General features: G+C 45.6%; 1 protein-coding gene across 3 annotated transcripts; it reads right to left on the bottom strand.

Moving 5' to 3' along the window:
* Positions 1 to 1,562: 1,562 nt before the first annotated feature.
* On the bottom strand, positions 1,563 to 17,654 carry GPR157 (G protein-coupled receptor 157). Of its 3 annotated transcripts, none has more exons than XM_054085696.1 (5): positions 16,878 to 17,654; positions 9,784 to 9,997; positions 7,025 to 7,219; positions 6,247 to 6,504; positions 1,563 to 1,700 (listed from the first exon to the last, which is right to left on the bottom strand). In XM_054085696.1, the coding sequence occupies exons 1-4, from the start codon at positions 17,246 to 17,248 to the stop codon at positions 6,289 to 6,291; spliced, it is 996 nt and encodes a 331-aa protein (XP_053941671.1). In that variant the 5' UTR covers positions 17,249 to 17,654; the 3' UTR covers positions 1,563 to 1,700; positions 6,247 to 6,288. The 3 variants fall into 3 exon arrangements, with proteins under 3 accessions (XP_053941671.1, XP_053941670.1, XP_009555046.1); XM_054085695.1 differs by having other exon boundaries at positions 1,572 to 1,708; XM_009556751.2 differs by lacking the exon at positions 1,563 to 1,700 and adding an exon at positions 2,872 to 3,699 and having other exon boundaries at positions 16,878 to 17,653.
* Positions 17,655 to 17,740: the final 86 nt, after the last annotated feature.

Here is a 17,740-nt window from a genome sequence, read left to right as displayed (position 1 = left end):
GTCCCTCTGTGACTTTTCACAAAACATCCAATCAATGACAAGCTCTATCAGCCAAAGTTGTTGTTGTCCGATTGTTCCCTTACTCTGCACGACTCCCTTGTGTCTTGCCTTTCTTTTCCTTTTCCAAGGCTGTCACCACTAGGTCAGATGTTCTTCTGCTGGATCCTGACTCAAAACAGAGGTGCTGCCTGGTTACAGGGGAAACGGGCTCCTCAGTTTGACTAGAAGGGGCAGACATCACAAAAACTGTTAAACAAGCCGATTTCCCTCATCATATACACATGGACAATATGAGTCTATAGCAATAGAGCTGCTGCTGCATATCTGCCCTTGGGCCAATACACAGCTCTTTGTCCTACCTTGCACGGACCAGCTTGCTCAGGGCACTTCTGCAGTTTGTGGAGAACAGGTTCATCCCCTTAGATTTGTTTTTGATAGCGCATAGAACACAATGTTTTTCCCTCGAAGCATTAATTCCTTTCCCTCTACATGCAAGGGACACCACGTACTGCTGGCTTAGTATTAACTTCCTACGCTATGAGTCTACTTTGGACAGTACAGAACTTGGTTAACAGTTGACTACCATTTCAGAAGTTTATCAGATAAATGCAAAGTTCACAGATAGCTCCAGCAGCTGGAGAAACTGGAACCAAACCTTGATGTTATTGTTCCATCTGTCTTAACCAGCCAGCTTAAAAAAAAAAAAAAAAAAAAAATGCATCCTCTTGAGCAACAGGAGTTGAGGCATCTTGCACGTATTCTTTGACTAGCTGCTGCCTCCCTTCCTCCAGGTGAAATTATCCTGCTCTGAAAATAAGAAAGGGAACAGAATCCTGTTCCTTTCAGGGTAGTAGAACTTAGTCTTTAGACTTCTTGTAATTTGCCTTTCATTGCATTTGTTTTAAGTTTACATCCTTAAGGATTCTGTTTGCTAAGATATCTTGACAGTGGACCACAACCCAAGAACACTCCTATGACTTTCAGGAACTTCTGCTTCCTAGTCTCACCTACCATGTGGTGTCTTAACTGAAGAGAGATGCAAACTAGAATATTTCACCCATAATCCATCTTTGTCAACTTTCCTAAGCATTCCCATTGAGGTCACACAGCTGGTTGGCACTAACCAAGACACTGAGCTAGCTCAGTTTTTCTCACGCTGCCTTCAAACGTTGCTCAAAACAAATAGGACCAGTCACAGCTCACTTAGCAACTGGTTTAGTTCTCACTTTCACAGATCTTTGGCCAGAAGAGAGAAAATGCAAAGAAAATTCTGCCCCAGGGCTGGGGAAATTGCAAGGAGGATAAACTTTTCAGGAATTCCCTGTTCTTTAAAGACACTATCACTCTTCTGGGAGCTCTTGGCAGAATGACACCCACTCTGATACCCAGTAATGTTAAGAAAAGAGAACTCTCTATCTAAACTTGAAGAAATAGTCTTGCTACCTACAGAAATCAAACAGGACATGTATGTTTGCTATCAAAAATCACATTTCATCACAGTAAATATTTGCTTCTGGCAGCAGACCACTTTGAATATTTGCCAAATCACAGCAAAAATTCAGTAACAACATCCGTAAGGTACTAATTGGCACAGGAATGATCTTGGAAGAGATCAATGAAGGGAGACAGGACGGTGAATGAACTTCTCCTTGGACTTCCAAAGCAACTGCAGGGGTATAACTTCTTCAGCAGCTGAGATCCTGTTGGACTCAAGCAAAGAACAGAGCCAATAACTTCAGAAAGCCATTTTTACAGGCATTTTACAAGCAAATTTTCATTTCAGCTACAGCATGTACTAATCTTCTTACATCTGCTCTTCAGCCCAGAGTGCATTTGCCTGAAGACATTCACTCAGCTTTCTGTCTTTTCCCATCTGTACTTGTCAACCACATAATAAGAGGAACTATGCAGGGAACTATTTACACTTAGCCCAATTATCCGTGCTCAGAGCTGGATTCTATGAAGTCCTTATATCTTTGGCAAAAATAATGAAGACAGGAGGCTTAGTTTCCAGAAGAATAAAGTCTGCTGGAGAACATCAGCAATGAGCTATAGAATAGCAATGGTTAGGTCAGGAGCTGGCAGTTAGCCACACTGCAGTACGCTGATAGCAATTCTTGCGGTAAGGATACTTATTAGGAGACATGCTGCAGTTTATGTCCAAAAGTGACATTAGCAGCTTTTTCATCTGCATTTTGGGAAGGAATTGCATGTTCAGTCAAGGTTAATTCAATAATTCAATAATGCAGTCCAGAGCAACAACTGGGGCCTCAAGTTGAAATAATAAATTTAAGTAACAAATGATTTGCCTGCAAATAAATCATATACAGATACTGAGTTAACAGCTGCATAAATGGCTTCCAGTCAATTAAGAGGTAGACATGACAGTCTGATCCTCTAGCAATAGGAACGGGAGTTGCTGGAGAAATAAGCACATTCTGCAGGTGAACAGTAACAGACATGAGGCTCTGGATCTAAGAGGTAAATGAGACTATTTTGGCTGCACAAAAGCAATGCTAGGTAGCATCCAGCCAGCCTTCTGGCTTTTCCATTGCTGCCCTCAAAGGCCATCTCCGAACAGCCTCAACCACACAGATGTGCCTCCAAAATAAAAACACAGGAACAGATCTGTAAACTTTCCATAACGTTATTTGAGAAGCTGGTCTGGGAACTGTTTGGTCCTTTCTCTATTGGCAAGGTTACATTTATATACATAAAGAGGAATTATCTACAAATAGATAGAAAATATGTCTTCCTACATGTCTTAGTCTTTAAGATGGACACAGAGGAAATACAGAGGAGGATCTTGCAACAGTCTCTCACCCAAATTCTCCAAGGTGCTCAGACCTATCACAACACGCCTGAACATGATCTTGGTAAAGAATAAATCTTTATTTTGTAAAAGTTGGAGAAAACGTTTAAAATACAAGCAAGCGAGGAGCTGTAAATAAGGTAAAACACTACCTTCAAATAGTAAACAAAACCCATCCCCTCCACAGCTCTGATAAACACTCCCAAAGCAAGAACAGACCACAGCCTGTGCTTTGGCAGAAGACATCTGGAGTTCAGAGCACACACCAGGCATCATCTGGCTGCTGGTGAGGGCTTCCTTGTCAGAGACTGGGGTGGTACACCCAGATATCCCCAAGCACCAAGGGAGTCTGCAGAGTTCAGATTTCCCCAGAAGACAATAAGCATGCTGCCACCACAAACCCTGATGACAACAGCCCCTAACCACCAAGCAGGACAAACCATCACGAGATATCATCCATCCCCACCACAAAACAAGCATCTTTGTACAATATTGTCCACATTCAAATGAAGAACAGGAGCCAGTCTGGAGCTTCCTGGAAGACCTCACACACTAGGACTGAAATCCATGCTCAGGACAGTCCTATTCACCATGATATTTGTTCACCCCAGAACTTGCAACACATTCATCTTGTCAGACAGAACAGCAAAACCCCAAACAATTTTCAAGATTTATAGTGGAGGGAGAGGGCAAGGAGGGACAAAACCCAGGAAGCTGGAGCACAGACAAACAGTATCTTCCTGAAGATCCTGAGCAAAGTTCAAGATGGAAGCAGCTGGGATCTGAACGCTGAGGAGGAACAGGACCTCTTCCGTTTCCTCAGCCACTCCAGTGGTGCTTTTCCCCAGGTTTTAGTTCCCTCTGTGGATTCTGGGACAAACTTGCACCTGCACAAAATGAAGCACACTTAAAATCCAGGACTGCCCCATCCTCCTGCAACTAGTCTGCACAGGTTTTCCCTAAGCCAGGACAACAGCCTTGCTGTGGTTCAAGCCACAGGGACATCTTTGCAGCAGCTGAAAACACGCACGATGGACCCATTCCTGAAGTACAGCCACATAGCCCAACCTCAGCGACCTCCAAAAACATCCAAGTTAAAACTCTCCAGTCCATGTCTGACAGGAAAGAGTTCAGTCATCTTCACAGACAGGCTGCAGGGAGAACCAGGTTCCAGCATTACATTTACACTTGATGCCAGAGACTGAAAGGAACCTGCTAGGAGCAGCCAAGCATTCCTGCGCACCACTTCCCTATTATCCCATCACTGATTCTATTTAGGCTGCAGTCAGCTTCAGTTCTAGGAACTACAGGCACTTCTAAGTTCTCTGTTGGCTGTTTTTCTTTCTCTGCTTGCTTATAAGAAGATGATCAGAGACTTTCCACTGGTGTCAGCAGAGGTGCCATTGCCAACAGCTGGCCTTGACACATCAGCATGCTTCCCGGAACCCCTGGGAGATAGAAATGTAGCTCTGTTGATCTGCGCATTCCTCCAAAAGCATTTCTTAGAGCGCTGATATGGACAAAGCTAAACTGAGAAAAAGGAGTCAGTTTTGATTAGGGTTTTCTTTTGCTGTTGTTGTAGCTGGGCTTTTTGTTGTTCCAAGGGGTGGTGGTGTTCATGGTGTTTTGTTTTGTTCTCCCCTAAGCCAAGGTGGCGATAGTTTTAACTTCCTCTCTTCAGGGCTGGCTCCAAAAAACTGAACACAGCACAATTATAAGTCTCCACATTTTAGATTTACTATCCTACCTTTCATTACTAAGTTTTTAACATAGCCTTTCCAAGCCATGTGGGATTAACGTGAGGTTGAGCTACCAAGGTTGCTACTTCGCCTTCAGAAGTTTAAAAAAAGCCTTTTGAAAGCAGATAAAACCTCTTGAAGTCATTTATGCCAGAGATAAGATGCTTGCATCTAGACTTCAAAGACTCTGGGGACAATAAAAAGCCGAGCCCCTTTACAGCCCCATAAAATGAGCTCCTGAGCTCTTGAGGACTCCACCTTCTCATGTTTACACAGCCTGTGAACAAAGGGGCTTAAATGTGTTAATATAATAAAGTCAATGCCAAATCTTCAATTCAGGAAATAGGAATAACCTCTGCCTACAGTCCCACAAGATCACTCTATCATTTTATTATTCTATATGCTGTTAAAATTATTAGAATTACATGAGTAAGAGCAGCTTTTGAACAGTTGGGTGCCTGGAGTGGTGGGAGCCTGACAGCTGTCACGAGGCTCCACTCTTCGCAAAAACTTGTTATACAAATTAAAACGAATCATCAATCAATTTAAAATAAATACTCTGGTTTTGGGGGGCTTCACTGTCTGGGAGGACAAGAAATGGATGTACTACTCAGAGACCTACCAAGCCCAAACCACAGCTTCCTTCCCAGGATGCTCAAACCCTGCTGTGCCCCACGACCCAGGCAGAATCAGCCCTTCTTACCAAAAGGACCTGCAGGATAAGTAGAACCGCAGAAAAACATAGGGTGTCATACTCCTTCTGGAGAGACTACAGTTTCCAGCACATCACAGCCTACCTAAGCAGCCAGAACAGCTGCTCTAGGTTTTTACCTCCTTCAGCTGTGCTCTTTTACACTATAGAATCATAGAATAGTTTGGGGTGGAAGGGACCTTAGAGATCATCCAGTTCCACCCCCTGCCATGGGCAGGGACATCTCCCACTGGATCAGGCTGCCCAAGACCCCATCCAGCCTGGCCTTGAACACCTCCAGGGATGGGGCAGCCACAACTTCCCTGGGCAACCTGGGCCAGCATTTGCTTCACAGACAGAAGCCCATGCAGCACCCTGACCCAAGTGCTCTTCAATGGATTAAGTCTGATACTCCTAGATGTTCCTTCCTGCAGCCATCACCCATGAGGTCAAGCACAAGGAAACAAGATGTTACACTACTAGACCAATGTAAGGACATCAGTGTCCAATCTTGTACCTGAAATGATGAAACTTCTGTCAAGTTTTTGTTCCTGCAGATTTTCTACGTAAGCTTAGCTAAACCACTTGCACTCTACTTTCTTTTTAGGATGATTGCATTATATTATGAGGAATATTTGGGGCACTAAATATATCTGATCAGTGCAGTACTGGAGATATGTAGGTGCACATGGTATTTTACATCAGAAGTGGCCACTAATTCCTGACCTTGTGGGCCAGACAAGACTGCAGTCCATTTCCTCATTTTACAGGCCTGAGTAACAGACACTGCCCCAGCTCACAGGGAAGGGGAATGACCAGTTCTGTAAATGTTTTCACTCCAAAGGAGCACAAAGGGGAGCCACTGCAGAGCCAGACAGGGAACCTCCATGGCACCAGCACAAACCTACTTCCATCAGCTGCTGACTGATAGTTGTTCCCTACCCCTCACATCATGAAGCTGTGCACACACAGTACAGGACAAAACACCTACACTAAATACTTACCAAGAAAGAAGAAATCAACCCCAAGATGTAGGCAGCCCAGACTCAGGTGCTGGAAAGCACGGATTTTATCCTCTCAGGGGCTGGCACATCCTTGTGGGGTTCTGGGTGCTGCCAGAAGCCGTCTGATCTTTGTGAAGCCAAATCCAACTCATTGCAGCAGCAACACCAAATGGAGGAAAAGAGCCGAGTCCGGACTGCCCGCGTACAGAGGACAAACATGATACAGTTGGCACCTCCTTGGAACGTGTTACCAATTCCCTGCAAGGGCAAGAAAGGAATTGACCAGAGATGCTCCTACAAGCACCCTCTAGAGAAGAGCAAATACCATGTCAGATCAGCTATAGCGCTGCCAAACTGACAGCCGACACCTAAATGAGAAAAACAGATTCAGAAAGATCAGCCTCAGACCTGAAATGGACCAGACAGCTGCTGTGCGTTGCCATTTCTACAGCCTGGTCCAGGGGAAGAGCAGGTTGAACCCTGCTGAAAGACAGACACCCAACATTTCTAGTCTGAACCTGCTTTTCCCACAAGCAACAGGCATTGCCCAGCACTCCTATTGCAGTTATTCTCTGTAGCCACTAGATGCTGCTGAAATAGCTGTTGCTGAACATCCCAGGCAGCCCTTGCCAGAAGGGAGCAGATGTTCTTGCAACACACATTTTGTTTTAACAGTATGCAGTGCATCCTGCCACAAAGAAAAGGCGATATTAAGAGCAACAATGCTTTATCTCCCTCCCAGATCCTCTTTCTAATGAATTTCCTGACAAATACTTACATGCAGAACAACCAGGACTGAATTTTGCACTGCAGGGGAGTTACAGAGGGTCAGAATGAATCGCACAGTGCTCCAGATGCGGAGGATGATAAAGATGACAGGGATGAGAATCAACTTCTTATCTGCTATGGAAGTCCGGGGCTGAAATGCAGGTGCTCTTGAGAGAATGGGGCGATACTCTGAGAGAGCTGCATGCTTCCATGGAGGATGGGAGGGAGACAAAAACATGAACAAAAAGCTAGGCACACTGGACATTCAGCTCCAAGGATTCTTTCCAAAGCAAACTAAATTTTTGCATCTTGTGGGAAGCGACACAGTTACGAGCATCAGTCTTCAGCCACATTCTGCCCTGACTAACACAAACGTTCCTGCTGAAGCCAAGGAATGGCAAATACAGGTTATCTGGCCCTTTCAGAATCCCATTAAAGGCTGATATTAGAAAACATCGCTCCATAGTGGCCAAGAAATCAGGTCACAACAATGTAAAAAGAAGTGTGGTGCTCCACAATACAGTTTTGCTGGTCCAGTGTCCCAGCCCCATTGCTGCTGGCATTACTGCTCTGTAAATGCATGGCAAAGGTTTGGCCTTGGGAAGACCTCTTGATAGATAGAGATACACATGGGGAGAAGTCTGGGTCATCCTTCTCAAACTATTCAAGGTTTTAGCCTTCATCACAGCCACAGCCAGTAAGTTTCAAAAGAAATTTACACCCATGCAAAGCAGACCTTCAGCATGTTTGTGTAGAACCTGCTGCCTGATCTCTGACCACGTACCATCAGCAGAGGGCTTCCATGGATTTGGACAATACAGCAAGCCTTGCTATACCAGCATATGAAAAAAACTGGGAATCTATGCCCTGAATCGGAGTGGCTGGAGACCATCCAATAGCAGAAGCTCCTGGATGCACTCAGATTCCTGGCTGGGGAGAGCAGGTGAACCCAACACAGAGCAGCTGCTGGGACACATGATGCTGAATATCAGAATGTTAATCACAGAATCACCAGGTTGGAAAAGACCTCTGAGATCATGAAGCGCAACCATTCCTATCTGCCACTAAACCATATCCATAAGTACCTCATCTACCTGTCTTTTAAATAGTTCTAGGGATGGTGACTTGACCACTCCCATGGGCAGCCTCTGCAAGAGCCTGATGACCCTTTTGGTGACTTGGGTCAGTGATGCTGTTTAATTGCTGAATAACTTCTATTGTTGCCTTATTTCCTTATGGCTGAAGAGATTACATCTCAGGAAACCTGATCTGCAGGAAGCTATTCCTCCTACCATCAGGGTTACAGAGCATACACAAGTTGGATGCATAGCTTACTCCTTTCCTCCAGTATTCCCAGTCCTGATGCCTTGGTTCTCCAGAAGAGAGACAAACCCTGCAGAGGATATTCACTGCAACTTCCTACCCACTCCCATAGAGTCCCTTCCATTCGGGAAGCCTGGAATACACACCCTGCACGTATCCCCCCTCAACCAGCTCCTGCCATCATTTCTTCTGCCTCTCAGACTACGTAGGAATGACTAGTGCAAAAACTCACTTCAGCCACTAATATATCCCAAACCGAGTCCTGGTTGCCTATCGCTCTTCCTTGGAAGTGGGAAATCTGTCAGCGAAGAGGTTTAGTAAGCAGGCTAACAGGCTCGGCAACATCTCTTCTGAGGAGAAGAGAGGTTCTCCACTCCAGATAGTCCTGGGTGCTGCCCCAGCCCTCAGATCCCCATTACGTGAATAGAGAGCAACAACTGTCTGCCTGCAGCACTGCTGCTATGAGAGGGTCAGGGCTGGGAGTGGGGAAGGGAGAACAGCGTGCCCAGGAATCCCTGGCAGAGCAGGAGGGTACAAGCCTGGCCAGGTTGGGTTTCCAGGCAATCCCACTGCTATCTTGACAGCAGCCGGAACACAGAGTCCTGGCCGATTTATGTCAGGTGACACGAGAGGTGCTAGCAAACCCTTCCTAGCTCTCCTCTCCCAGCAATTTCAGGGCTGCTTAACACTGCGTTGTTCTTCCAATTCACCTGCAGGATCCTGCCCTAACCAGATTCTCATTTATCCCCATAGTAGTGCCATAGCTTCACCACAGCAAGCAGCAGGCAGCACTTTCCAAAAGGACAGCAATCCATTCCCCCCACCTTCCCCTAATACAACTTTTAAGAAAAAAGGAACCTCTGGATGTGGTTCCTTCTGCCACTCTCATTTTAGATTTTTCTATTACGTAAAAGATGTCCAAAGTGCCTGGATTCTTTGTGTTCACAAGGAATAACAGCAAATAAGCCTCAGAATTCTGAAACCCTCCAGGACAGGGTGTCAGTACATTGTGCCTCATGCTATAGTGCCCAGAATCCCAAATGGGACTTTATGCTGCTCGTAGAAATCACTTATTCATCAACAAAAACTATCATTAGAGATCCTAAAAACACTTGGCTGTGATACACCCAAATGCCCATCTCAGGCTTGGTGCAAGTGGAACTATGGAAGACTGAATTTTGTCTTTCACTTCACTCGTGTATATTCCATAACCCCTTAAGTTTTCAAAAAGCTTTTACATCCTTCTTGTGTCAACTCATTGTGCAATGACACTGCAGGCTGCTCAATCAGGTTTCCTGCTTCTCCCAGCACTGGGTGCGTTGCAGCGGGATATGAAGCAATTCCTGCCTGTGTAGCTGCTAAATATGCAGCAAAACCTCCAGAGCACAGGAGGATATAATCACATAGCAGGGCTGTTACCTAAGCTGAAAGCAGCAGAATACTCACCGCTCTATTAATGTGCTTCTTGATGAGAATGTAGAGCACCGGCAAAGTCACATATGCCAGTATCTCCCAGACTTTCCCCGTTAACAACATCCACAAGACCCGATCCTCTGCATCCAAGTTGACCCAACACCAGCCCACAGAAACATTGGAGGCATCATAGCCAATCTTCTTCATAGCAACAGCAGCCACTGTAATGCCGAGGGGGACTCCCCAGCTGAGGAGAGAGCATAAAGAACAAGGGTCAGGCAAGAACACAGTTTAGTCCCTCCACAAGCCAGAGAAAACAGGTGAGAGATCAAGGGATTCTTCATCAGACGGAATGCCAATATCTACTCCTGAACATGGACACTCCTGCATCAGGCTGAAGGAAGCAGCTGATAAACAGGTATTTGACAGCATATGAATTGCAAATCCACTTCCTAGGGACCCACTCTATGAACTTGGATCCCCAGTCCTAAAGGACAGAGGCATAATGATGTGCTAGACACCAAACTGGACTTGGCCCAAAGAGTAAGCAGTCAGGGTCCAGCAAGGTGAACAGGAGGCATTCCAGCTACTCCTCTCCTGGAATGGGAGATTGAGGATTTGACAAGACCAGAGCATTGGACAAGGTGAGTATCCTGCAGGGCCCAGCCATACAAGAGCAAGCTGGCTGATTTGCAGCTTCTAGAACACAAGCAACCAAATCCCACACGCTGGTTCCTAAGCGGCACGTGGCACAAAGGATGAGCACACAAAGAAATGCACAATTTTTTTCCATCAGTGGGGTTTTTTGTTTGCTAGAGATGGAATCAATATTTTGAGAGCAAAAGGATAATTTCTGAAGGACAAAGGGCCAGTTTCTTGTCACAAGAAAAAGCACTGGCATTAAAAGCCAAAAGCTAAGAAAGAGGAACCATAGTCACACATTTGGAGCTGTGTTTTGACTTATTTGCTCTTGATAGCAGAGGCAAGTAGAAGGAAGCACTTAGAAGAAAAATAACCGTGGTGACACACATGATTTACGTCACTCAGCATCTTGGGCTGCCCATAAAAAAACATGAGCAGGAACTGAAAAATTCCATGACCCTAAATTTAAAAATACTCAGCCCCTTCCTGGGTGCTGTTAACACCAAGGATTTCATAGACCTACCCCAGCCTGTGGTGGACAAGTCAAACTGCTCCGCAACTACTGCCCTGAATGCATCATCTCCTGTCCCACATTCATCCTCAGAGAAAGGTTCTGTGGAGCCTTAAGAGGGACAAGTGACCCTTCCTTAATAAATGGCACAAACGCTCAGACTGAGGTTCCAGGATTAACCTCCTGGTCTCTCCAGGTGCAAAGAAAACAAAGCCATTACTGTACTGCTCTCATTGCTTTCCTGGTTCATGCTCATCTTCCACTGACAGCTTGGAGCAGCTGCTGAGAGCATGAAAAGGATCCTCCTCCTAAAATCAGGTTCACATGCATTGGACCACGTAGGCAACCAGCAGTTGCTTAGACTAGATTATCTGAAGTTCCACAGCCCAACTGAAAAAAAAAAAAAAATCACAGAAAAACTCATGATATTAGATCTCCAAAACCCCTATTTCCTACTCTTAGATAATATCTAAGTTCTCCTACTCAGAAAAACCAACAAATTTAAACATACTTCTGTGAAAAAAAAAGTCAGTTAACCTTTTAGCATGTCTAGAACATTTTGTTTCAGTTCTGAACAGCCAGTGCCAATCCACGCCACTGCTGTAACTTAAGAGCAGTTCTGCTGCAGAAACCCCACCTGTGCTATTTATTATAGAGCAGGCTTGCTAAAAACATCCCAAACACTGCTACCACTACGGAATTTTTTGACATAAATTGAGACTCATTTTGGTAGAAACCCTAAATTGAGACTCATTTTGGTAGAAACTGTGATTTTCCTGAAAACAAGGATTGCAGATGCAAAGAGAGTCAAATGTTTGCACATTAGGAACAACAAACCTTTAAGACTTCAAAAGAACTGGTGCTTCCTTAAAGAAACCATATGAAGGCACATAAGCACAAACAAATCCAGCACCTAGAAGAAGGAAGTGTATTAAAAAACCTACTTGCCTAAAGAGTGATCTCCATAGTGATCTGAAATTGAATGAACTATATGAGAAGATAAAAACAGTGAAATTACTAGGCATGGCTATACACAAGAACAGCATAAAACAGTAAGAGAGGCCACAGTAGGAAATAACAGACTTCTAGGCAAGGCACTAAAAAAATCTTCAAGTATCTAGCTAGTAAAAGGAAGAATGAGGAAGAAAACTGCCACATACCAAGCAATTAATTTTCACTGCAATAGCCTTTTTGGGAAACGATGGCTCTTAACTAACACCAAAGACAAAGAACTTTGCTCAAAGTAAAGTTAGGAAGAATCTAGAAAGGACTCAGGCATTTCAGTGAACTTCTTCAGCTCCCTTTTAGAAAACTGAGGAAAACTGAGACAATGAGACAATGATTTTGTTATTCTTAAGAACCTCTACATGACAGATTCCCAAGGACTGGAAAATATCAGTGCTTTACACCCATTTAAAATGGAGGACCAGGAGAACCAGAATATTATATGCCTGTGGCATAAGTAAAGATTGGGATAAAAAGCATTCAAGATAACACAAAAAGGCAGCAGGGAAGGGAAAGAAGGGAAAGGTGGCCACTCCTTGCATCTCTGTACCAAGGCTGGCAAAGCCATCTCTAAGGCAGATAACAAAAGGACTTATTTCCCTAACACAGCCCCTGGCAATCTATTAATAAGAACACATGTAAGCCAACATATCTTTCCACATTAACACCAATGCTACATTTATACAAGGTAAGACAAGGACGCTTGAAGTACCACAGCGTACAGCCCAAGCTGTATTGGTTTTCTTGCCCTCAGTATGCCTGGATCAGATTGCTTAATACCCCGTTTTGATTTACACTGCACAACTGCTTTTCGGTTGGTTTTTGTTTTTTTTTTTTTTTTTTCTTTTCCAGAGGCTTTTGCAAGCAGGGAAGATTTGCAGTCACCTGCCTGCATAGGTTAGACAACAAATCTTTCTACCAGCAAGCAAGCCTGCAGGCAATTCCTTCTGGGAACAGGAATTTTTACTCTGTAAAGAGAGAAAAATCAATATTATGGCTATACCAGCCAGTCGCAGGAAAGAGCTTTAAGCATACATTGTAAGCACAACTCCAGAGCAAATCTGCTCCAACATAATTTTTACTTTCCCCTCACCCTCAAACATTGAGCTGTTTGCAGTATCAAAGTACCAAGCAGAGACTCCTCCAGAGGAGCAAGCAAGAGTTTAGGAACTAAGGCGCTGGCAGTCAGGTCGCTCATGCTTTGAGCAAAAGCTTTTACAAACTAGGCAAATGCAAAAGCTTTTACAAACTGATGATAAACCCACAGCAAATTTTAAGAGATCCCAGCACCTTACAGGCAACTCATAGGGACTTAAACACGGTTCTGAAATTTGGCACTGGCACCATCACGCATGAGGCAGTTCAGGAGACCCAGATGTACCACACAGTACTAGGTGAAAGGATGTTCAAGTACTCCATGGACATGCACGCATATATACATATATGTAAATAGATACAAATACATAAGCAAAAGATATGTGTGTGTGCTTCTGTATACACATAAACACATATTGAGAAGCTCAACATGAGCCAACAATGTGCGCTCACAGCCCAGACGGCCAACCATACCCTGGGCAGCATCCAAAGCAGCGTGGCCAGCAGGGCGAGGGAGGGGATTCTGCCCCTCTATTCCTCTCCTGTGAGACCTCATCTGGAGGACTGTGTCCAGGTCTGGAATTATCAACATAAGAAGGACATGGAGCTGTTGAAACGAGTCCAGAGGAGGCTACAAAGATGATCCGAGGGCTGGAGCACCTCCCATACGAGGACAGGCTGAGAGAGTTAGGCTTGCTCAGCGTGGAGAAGAGAAGGCTCCAAGGAGACCTTAGAGCCACCTTCCAGTACCTGAAGGGGCTACAAGAAAGCTGGGGAGAGAGCGTTTACAAAGGCTTGTGGGGATAGGATGAGGGGCAATGGGTATAAACTGGAGAGGGGCAGATTTAGACTAGACATAAGGAGGAATTTCTTTACTGAGAGAGTGGTGAGGCACTGGAACAGGTTGCCCAGGGAAGTTGTGGCGTCCCCATCCCTGGAGGTGTTCAAGGCCAGGTTGGATGGGGCTTGGAGCCCCCTGATTTAGTGGGAGGTGTCCCTGCCCCTGGCAGGGGTGTTGGAACTGGATGGGCTTCAAGGTCCCTTCCAACCTAAACTATTCTATTCTATACAAAAGCAAGCATACACATTTATAAACATCTGCAGAGCTTGATCATGAAATGCAAATACTTTAGACGTTGACAGTAATTGCTATCAAAAGTGATGCAAGAAGCAACCCCAAGGAGAGTTCTGGTCCATTTCTTACCCAGAGTTCGGATCAACTGCTCTCACAGCAAAGACGGCATTACCTAAGCAAATGATATTTGATATTTAGAAATCCAAAACAAGTGACACAGCCTGGAAACTTATGCTCTGGATGCCTACACATTGCAACTACATAAATACATTCAAAGCTGACTGGAGGCTTGAGTCTGAACTCAACTTGTTTAAAACCAAAACAGAGCCTGTACTTCTCTAGTCCGGCAGCAAACGAAGTGGATGTGTTACCACATGAATTAATAGAAAAAAACCTGTTTGACAGGTTTGAACCAGTGTGACATCCTAATTTCCCTAAAAAGAAAACATCAAGTACTGACTTCCAATACATACTTAATCAGCGCCACTTGGCTAAGAAACAGTCTCTGGTTATAATTAACATTAACAAAGTATTTGCCTTTACCATCACCTGCCCCTTATGAGTAACTGTGAAGAATAAGAAATGTGTGACAAAACTCCACCCTGGTTTGAATCCCTTCCAGAAGTGTCTCAGAATGACTCTTCACACAATGGTGACTGCATGACCACATTGGTAACGTGTGAAACAAGGAGACTCTCCGATTCTTCTCCAGACAACAATACTGGAAACTTGCCTTTAAATCCTTAAAACACAATCTGCTCTTTGCCACCTTTCCTTCTGCCTTAGAGAGGTCTCCCTCACCTACTTTAAGCAATTAATCAGTCACTAGTATTGTTTCCTATCAGTTGCAGTAGTTCCTCTCTGTGGCAGAGTTAGAGCAATCTTGCAGGACTTCTATAGCTTCCAGAGTGCACAAATTATGGCCAAGATTATCTCAGTGAATCTGCCCATTTCTTTCCAAACTTCGCAGCTGATGAGGCTGAGAAGCGTTAAATCAGGTGGGGAAGTTAAAGTAGAGATATTATTCCAGTGGGAGGTGTCTCTGCCCATGACAGGGGTGTTGGAACTATATGATCTTTAAGGTTCCTTCCAACCCAAACTGCTCTACGATTCCATGCTCTATCACACAACAAGTGATTAACAGACAGGAAAATTACCAATAGGCCAGATTTGCATTAATACTTTGATGTACCCCAACAGAGACAGCATGACCATAAAGAAGTCAGACTCCTTTTTTTTGTTCCATACTTGATGTGTGGCACCTCACTGGCACTCCATCCGCCCTGTAATTCTTACAGTGCGACAGTATTCACTTAAAATAACTTAACATACTCCAGTGTCTCACTGCATCTCATCTCAACCTCACCGACAGCCTGGTGTATCCAGGTGGGCATGCAGTCACCTCAGGCTTCCTCACAAGCAGACCTTGCTGCCAAACTATAATTATTATAGAACAGGTAGGGCAGGAACTGAAGTTCCTCCCTGATTCACACTTAGCTTTAAGGTCTTTCTCTGGCCCAGTTTTAGCTGGGTTCATCTTTAATTCAATGATCCCCCACATTATGCTGTTTGAAGATTAGTGTTCACAAACTATAGAATCATAGAATAGTTTGGGTTGGAAGGCACCTTAAAGATCATCCAGTTCCACCCCCCCTGCCATGGGCAGGGACACTTCCCGCTGGATCAGGCTGCCCAAGGCCCATCCCACCTGGCCTTGAACACCTCCAGGGATGGGGCAGCAACAACTTTTCTGGGCAACTGCACCAGGGCCTCACCACTCTCATGGTGAAGAAATCCCTCCTTATGTCTAGTCTAAATCTCCCTCTCTCTAATAGCCATTGACCCTCGTCCTATCGCTACAAGCCTTTGCAAACACTTCCTCCACAGCTTTCTTGTAGCCCCTTCAGGTACTGGAAGGTTGCTAAGAACCTTCAGCGCTTTCTGCTAAGAAAATTCAGCATTTGTTCTGATGGCTTTAAGCTAGTTCATTCCTCTTATTTATTGCAAAAGCTTGGCAGCACAGAGGACTGAAGGATCACTGTTTTGCTCAGCATAGAGGTAGCACATGATTCCACAAGCTCAAATTGCATAATGAAAGCTTTTATTAAACGTGATGTGGAAACCCAGTTCCCTAAACAGCACAAACTCAGCCGTACAGCTACCCTGTGGGCTTTTTTGTCTTGCTTTCAATCAAACACGCCAAAACAACCTTCAGAGTGCTTTTCTAGCAGACTCCTCACTTGTAGCCTATGTTCTCCTACGAGTATTGAACTACAGCGACCTGCCTGGGGAAAGGGGAAGGATCTACAGCCCAGGCTGATCCTGGGACGTCAGGGATCCTTGGAAACAGATCCTAAACACAGACTTTTGGCAGCAGTAGAGAGGTACTGCAAACGCAAGTTTCACAATATTATTTCTAGGATGTCAGGGCAGATTGTGGAGGTAAAGCAGAAGCCAGGATTTTCAGTCATTACCTCTTGCCTGATTTTTTTCTATGTAACCTTAAACCAGCTCGTTGTTCTTATAACTGATCATTCTTACCTTTTGCAAGTCCCCATTTCTTCACTTGAGAGGGGAGCGGGTTAAATCAGCAAGGCTTAGTTAAGAAAACAGCAAAATCCCTGTTTAAAGGGAACTCGAGAAGGAGACACTATCCTTAAGAAGGGAGCAGGTGACTGCAGCAACCACACAAGCGCTCCATCACCAAGTGGAGTATTCCACACACAGCATGGTGGCTCCTGGCCACAGGGTGGGTTCCTAGGGGTCCACACCTCACATTCGCCCAGAAACAGCACCTACCTCACGATGTGGAAGCAGCAGAGCAAGCCCGTGCCCGTGGGTGAGCCCCTGACAATGATGATATAGAGATAGAGGGCAACGGCCATGGTCCAGAAGAAAGAGCTGGTGTTGGAGAAGGTGGACAGGGCGCCTTGCAGCACGCAGTCCCACGAGGTCTTGTCGAAGTCCTGCAGCACCCCGTAGAAGTAGGAGAGGGCTGAGAGCAGGTCTGCCAGAGACAGGTAGAGCAGGAGCTGCCTGGGACGGGTGCGCAGCTCCGGCCAGAGGGCATGGGTGCACACCAGGAGGCTGGAACCCAGGAAGGAGAGCACGCAGGACACCAGCACGACCACCCGCTCCGAGGTGTGAAGCTCCGTAGCTGGCAATGGCATCGCCCGAGAGGGAACTGGTCCCGGGAATGACCGGGATGCAGAGCCGGGAGAAGAGGGAGACACGCACGGATGGATGGAGCGGGACGGGAGAAGAGGGAGAGACCCAGGGACGGAGCAGGACGGGAGAAGACGGAAAAACACAGAGACAGAGAGGGACGGGAGAGGAAAGAAATACTCAGGGATAGAGCAGGACGGGAGAAGAAGGAAAGACTCGGGGATGGGACGGAACGAGAGAGAGGGAGGGAGGGAGGGAGCGGGAGAACAGCGAAAAGAGCCAGAGGCAGAGCGGGACAGGAGGGGAGGGAAAGACCTAGGGATGGAGCGGAACGGGAGGGGAGGGAAGGAGCCAGGGATGAGGAGAAGGGGAGAGGAGGGAAAGACCAAGGAACGGAGCAGGACGGGAAAGCAGCGAGGAAGGAAAAGGAGGGGATGAGCAAGGAAAGGGCAGAAGAGAGGCGGGGCGGGGCGAGCCCGGGGCGGGGCCGGGGGAAC

This window comes from Cuculus canorus, chromosome 21 (genome assembly GCF_017976375.1).
Source record: "Cuculus canorus isolate bCucCan1 chromosome 21, bCucCan1.pri, whole genome shotgun sequence".
In the NCBI taxonomy this organism is placed as follows: Eukaryota; Metazoa; Chordata; class Aves; order Cuculiformes; family Cuculidae; genus Cuculus; species Cuculus canorus.
Note: the sequence above shows the minus strand (reverse complement) of the source record. Positions and strands in the feature narration are given on the sequence as shown.

What these genes read in the sequence shown, in the direction of transcription:
- GPR157 (XM_054085696.1), bottom strand. Translation starts at nt 17,248, where the DNA reads ATGCCATTGCCAGCTACGGAGCTTCACACCTCGGAGCGGGTGGTCGTG. An exon ending in TGCTGCTTCCACATCGTGAG is followed by an intron (nt 9,998 to 16,877) that starts GTAGGTGCTGTT and finishes CTCTCTCCTCAG; the next exon opens with CTGGGGAGTCCCCCTCGGCA. An exon ending in AGAAGCACATTAATAGAGCG is followed by an intron (nt 7,220 to 9,783) that starts GTGAGTATTCTG and finishes CCTCCATGGAAG; the next exon opens with CATGCAGCTCTCTCAGAGTA.